At 35.5% G+C, this 5,795-nt stretch overlaps 1 protein-coding gene across 2 annotated transcripts; it reads left to right on the top strand.

Annotated features, from left to right (window-relative positions):
- Positions 1–1,192: 1,192 nt before the first annotated feature.
- Positions 1,193–4,657, top strand: LOC108688713 (protein BTG3-like). 2 transcript variants are annotated; one of them, XM_018195069.1, is made up of 3 exons: positions 1,193–1,299; positions 2,451–3,163; positions 4,240–4,657. In XM_018195069.1, exons 2-3 carry the CDS (start codon positions 2,711–2,713, stop codon positions 4,594–4,596), a joined length of 810 nt encoding a protein of 269 aa, XP_018050558.1. In that variant the 5' UTR covers positions 1,193–1,299; positions 2,451–2,710; the 3' UTR covers positions 4,597–4,657. The 2 variants fall into 2 exon arrangements, with proteins under 2 accessions (XP_018050558.1, XP_018050559.1); XM_018195070.1 differs by lacking the exon at positions 1,193–1,299 and adding an exon at positions 1,874–1,888.
- The last annotated feature ends 1,138 nt before the right edge of the window (positions 4,658–5,795 follow it).

A 5,795-nucleotide genomic window follows, 5' to 3' on the forward strand; every position in this document is an offset into this window, starting at 1 on the left:
TTGTATTCTAAAGAACTGCTATTTAATCTTTTACTGTTATTATAATATTCTTGAGATTTTCACGAGTGCTTTCTATATAAAGATTATGCGATCTCGCGGGTTTTCTCCGTGTCCAGATCTATTCTTGCAATGCCAAAGTTTCATAAACTTTGCAGTTCACTTCATCAGGGCGAGGAGCAGCTGATACTGTGTTATAATTCACAATCACTCATTTACAATCATATTTATTTTTCTATTGTGTTCCTTTTGTCCTTTTCTGTTATGTTCACAATTAATAGCAACTTGTTTCAAATTTATAGCGTTTTTTCGGCTCGACCGAGTTTGCATTAACTTAGGTTGAAATAATAATGTTTCGTGCTCTCCTATTGGTAGAGCGTGTAACGTTAGCTAATAGCGAAGCATTTTCTAACTCAAGTTGGTGCAAACTTGGGGATCGATATTTTCAAACAAGGTGAAAATTATAAAAATGAGCAAATTTACTAGCAAATTTACTAGATGTTGACAATGAAATTATTAGTATTCTAGTAAAGTTCGCTTACTTTCGTAATTTTCATCTCATTTCAAAATACAGAATCGATTCCCGGTCGGGCCGAAAACTTATTAGACAAGTAGCGGAGCTACAATCAATCAACGAGGCGATATTTTTTATGCCATTGTAAATATCGTCTCGTTGATTGGTTGCTGCTTGAAGCTTGCTGCATCTGAACTAGACATAATTGTAATACTTGTTTTAAAGTGCATTCGGAGCAAGCTTCAAGCAGCGGAAGCAGCAACCAATCAACGAGGCGATTTTTATAATGGCGTAAACATATTTTTTACCCCGGATCCTCATAGAGACAACAGCGCTTTATAGAGACGACAGACATAACACAAAGACAACACAAAGAGCACTGATTAGTTGTAATGATAAAATTTATCTCCATCATCCGTTCGTTTTTCACCAATCAGTGTTTGATATCAAAGTTCTGTTGCTTGTATGAAGATCCGGGCTAAAAAATACATCACTGCTCAGCTAATTGTAATTGGTTTCCGCTACTTGACGCTTGATGTTTGCATGTGAATGTACCTTTAGATCACCCAACCAAATATTTTGCTACCGCAGCGTACCGCACATGAAAAGTCAGCTTTATTTGTGAACAAACAACCACGAAGGACGAACGTCTACGTCAGGAGCACGTTCTATGATCACGGGTGCAACGTAACACGTGTTAGGTCGAGTACGTTTACTTGTAGAAAGAGAGAAGACGTAGTGGCTGTGGCTTCGCTGGCAACGCAACGAATCTTCGTCGTCATCTACCCGTAAGATCAGTTTAACGTTATTATCAATCACGGATATCGGATTCTGCGATGCAGGGTTTCGTATCACTGTCTCGCGCACAGCATTTCCGCGATCGAGTGTATATTCATGAGGCGTGATCTGTCTACGGTGACGAGATGCATACGTCGCACGTATTTTAAACGGCAGCTATTTGACACGAGGATGGTAACGATCTGTCGGTGACCTGGTCACGAGTCGTGCTCGTGTCGCCTCGCGACGTCGCCGGGGAAACATCCGTAATTGGCGATGCAAGCTGTTCCGTGTTCTCGCATCTCCCTAACCTGCCTAGCCATTGTAACTGCATAACCTGACTCGCGTGTATAACATATTGCGCCCCCGATTCTCCGTGCTGGCGCCGATGACGCAACGATGTCCTCGATCGCGCGACATCGGTTACGTCGATCTCGGCACGTCGATCAGACACGTGGCTGCGTGTCGCGTCGAAAGCATCGAGACGCGAACTGTGTTTTGGAGTGCGGCTTGTTTTCGTAACGCTGGAAAGTGGAGCATACCTCGTGCTCCGGTTCCACGTGCTAATGTAGAACATTACCAGATGGGTCGGCTTGGAAGGTGGAATTTACTTTCCAATTAAGAACGTTGAATCATATTTATAATTTTTTTCCATTTACATCAAATCTCAGTTCTTATTTCTGACGTCGTAACTCGATTGAATGCACATTCTTTTTCATTTTAACAAAGTGATTCGATTGAGTTTTTATTTACAATCTGCACAAGCCTGAATCTTTTGTTATCTTACATTAAAAGTAAGATTTATAAATTTGTATGGTATGTGTTATGAGATAACGTTGTCACTAAAATAAATAATGACGTCATTATCTGTAAAATATTATGACTTATTTAAAACTACGAAATACATAATTTAAAATTCAATATCATTTGTGTAAAAATGAAAAGTAATTTATATCGCCACGTTTACTGCCACGAAAGCTAAAGTTGGTGGGAAGTGAGCTTATCTATACGTCATATCTCTTTTTACTGTGGAGCAAGAAATCTTTGATCTGCATTGGATTCCACATTCCAGTTCGATAAGCCTCCAAAAATCTTAAGACAAAGTATTGAGATACATTATACAACCAGTTAATATTTTCTTTTTTTTTCTGTTTGTGCACAGATTGTAGCAGCATTAGCAGAATACACGGATTACGTAATATACACAAAATTATACAGTGACAAAAATTGTGCAGCCAAGATCCCAACCATTCACGCCCGAAACATAGATCTTGAGAAATTCAAGCGTTGCAACGGTGCAGAAGGGCTCTATGTGCTCCACCGTGACTTGGGCGAATGGTACTTTAGTTTCCAAGAGCTTGCTATTGTGGTATCGCGAGAGGTGCGTCCAGGCCTGTAATCCGGGTGTGCAACAGCGACAAAATGCTCAACGAGATCAAGGCGGCGGTACTGTTCTTAGTAAATCTGATCGAAAAAAGCGAAAAATTTAGTCCCGATCAATTGGAATGCTTCAAGCGACACCTGGTCGAACTGCTGACGGAACGTTTCAAAAATCACTGGTTTCCCGATAAACCGTTTAAAGGCCAGGGCTATCGTTGCATTCGTGTCAATGGCCACAATCGTCGAGACGCAACCCTGGAAAGTGCTGCGAACGCGGCTGGTGTCAAGTACGAGGATCTGGCATTGCCGGTGGAATTGACGCTGTGGGTTGATCCCAACGAAGTCTGCTGTCGATTTGGCGAGAGCAAGGGGTCGTATTGTACGCTGGCATCATTCGATGATAAAGAAAACACCGTACCCATTTTTCAAGCCGAGCATAATGAGAACATAGAGAACGAGAATAAGCCAGCTCACATGGGGTCTATCAAGATACAAGTGAGTATTGATACATTAAAAGATTGAATTTACAATATTTATGCGAGCAAATATGAATCTAAATTTAATAGAGTAAACGAAAGAATTTTTATAAATGTGTATTCAGAAAAACTTATTGTCTCAGAAATATTTAGTTTCATCAATTTATAAATTATCTTGCCCGTATTCATAGTCAGACTTTGTACTTAAGGCTTCCTTAAATTTATCTTTAGATGCTCGGCCAATGAAATCATTCGCAGAGTATCTGAAGATAAATTTAAGGAAGTCTTAAATATAAGGCCTGACTATAAATACGAGTATTAATCTTTGTTTGTTATATATTTTTTCAATCGTGCAAAATGTTTGAAAAATAGGTAATTTATAAAACATCTGTTCGATTTACTTATCATAAATTGATATGCCAAATAGGTTGTAAAATTATCGATTTACAAAACAAATTGAAGAATTAAAATTATTTATTATATAGTTTATTATACAGTTTTTGAAATAATTACACCGCTTTACAAATTTTGAATAATTTTTAATATATCAAGAAAGGAAACAATTTTTTAAACATGTTTTAGAATGCTGAATTTGAATCTGTCTCCAGAAAACTTATATCAGGTCGAATTTTTAAAATAGCATGTCATTTTTAAGCTGTAACATATCAATTTTTAAACTATAACATTTCTTTACGAATAATTTGAGTGCGACAAATGATGAGCAAGGCAAGTGAAATCAATCCAAAGTCAATATAAAAATCAATATAAAAAAAAACAAAAATTAAACGTTTTAGTTTTTCTGATTTGTCTTTTGATTTTAATAAAATTTTACTATATTGAAAAAATTGTCTTTTGTATCTTAGAAACCTGATCTAATGGAAATATTTCGATAGCAGATTCGGGTTCGGCATTGGAAATTATTCTAAAAATAGTCTATATGTTTTTGCATAAACCTTACTAGTATTATATTATTAATTATATTTGCTATTTATCATTCTATTTTTATCTTCATTGTTTTTTATGTCCAATCTAACTCTATATTCGATGTAATATCTCTAAAATATATAAAATAATTTTGATGTATTATAATTTCAGAAATCCCCTCTAACCGCAAGTACAGAACAACAACAATCGAAATCAAAACCATTAAGCATCGCTAATCAAAATCAACAGCATAGCAATAACGGTACAGGTAAGAGACGCAACTTGAACAGTCCTAGGTTGCATCTGAACAGAAATCGTTCGTGGTTTGGCCATTCCTTCAGTATGGGTTACGGCCCTCATCCAATCAGCCAGCCATGGTACAATATAATGCCCCCACATTTTCTCGGTGGTCCTTCTCCACCACCTTTTATAGGACACCGAGGGAATAAGTGGGTACATCAACCTTCTTATCCCGCAGGACCCGCCCGTTTTCACCATTGGTCTCCCAAAGCTGCTCTTAAAGTATAAAGAGAATCGTTTTAAGAAAATAGTTAAGAAACCTGTTTCTTCTTGGAAAAAAAACAAAAAATTTGAAAGACACAAAATATAATTGCTTGTTTTCCAGAAAATATTATTGAATCTATTATTAAAAGTATTTAAATTAAAATGTATTCACAATGACATTTATGCAGGTAGAGAATGTAAATGTAAATTTTTATATTAGGAACAGGTTTATTAACGCGTTTCAGTAACAAAAATTATCCATCCTGTAATTACAAATGACCTTGTTCGAACTAAGGCTTACGATTTTTTATGAGAGGTATTACATGTTACGTACATATAATAAAAATTGGAGTAAATGTTTAACTCCGGATGCAAGGTTGCTTGTAAAAAGGTAGAATAGTGCACTATAGCAATTCAAATAGAATAGTAAACGACGCAGTATATGCGTGAAATGGAAATAGATGTCATATCATGACAAGTTATTTCGTCGATCAATTTTTGAAATAACTGAAACCTTATTCGGAATATACGCGTGATAATGTATTAAAGAATTGAGAATTGAGAAAATTTATTTATCTTATAATCATCGCAAATTAATGAATTGTATATTTGCTTTGTTACATCTGTTTTGTTACATTTGTTGTTGTCAAATGCGTTATTGAATTTGTATAATTGAATTGGCAACGCCATTTGTTTAAGCGCGCGCGTTAATAGTTTATAATAGGGCAGAATAGGAATAATTTCGAAAGTTTTAAAACTTGATACAATTATTTATGGTATAAATTTATTATTTTAAGTCTGTTCTTTATCGATAAATTCTCTAAACTAATGTATATCGATGCAATAAATTAAAGTGTAATAAATATAGTTTGTTTCACTTCAACTATTGCACCGTGAACATTATCAATTCAGAGAGTTTTTCGATAAAGAACACAGATTTTTTGCCACATTACATTCGATGATATTCATGTTTATAAAGGCCATAGCTTCACGTATTTTAAATGGTTTATCTGGGTTTCCTCCGACAAACCTCTTAAAAGTGATGCAGAACAGCACACGTTATGTGTACAGCTGTATAGTCTTAAAAAGACCATGATTAAAACTTTTTTATTTTACATCGAAAAGATATTTTTGTAATAAATAATATGTCGTATATGTGAAGCACAGAAAAGCTTTATTTTACACCAAAAAGAATGTCGACATCAAGTCCGAAAATTTTCGAA

The sequence above is a fragment of the Atta colombica genome, unplaced genomic scaffold (genome assembly GCF_001594045.1).
Source record: "Atta colombica isolate Treedump-2 unplaced genomic scaffold, Acol1.0 scaffold238, whole genome shotgun sequence".
Classification (NCBI taxonomy): domain Eukaryota; kingdom Metazoa; phylum Arthropoda; class Insecta; order Hymenoptera; family Formicidae; genus Atta; species Atta colombica.

What these genes read in the sequence shown, in the direction of transcription:
- LOC108688713 (XM_018195069.1), top strand. Translation starts at nt 2,711, where the DNA reads ATGCTCAACGAGATCAAGGCGGCGGTACTGTTCTTAGTAAATCTGATC. An exon ending in TGGGGTCTATCAAGATACAA is followed by an intron (nt 3,164 to 4,239) that starts GTGAGTATTGAT and finishes TTATAATTTCAG; the next exon opens with AAATCCCCTCTAACCGCAAG.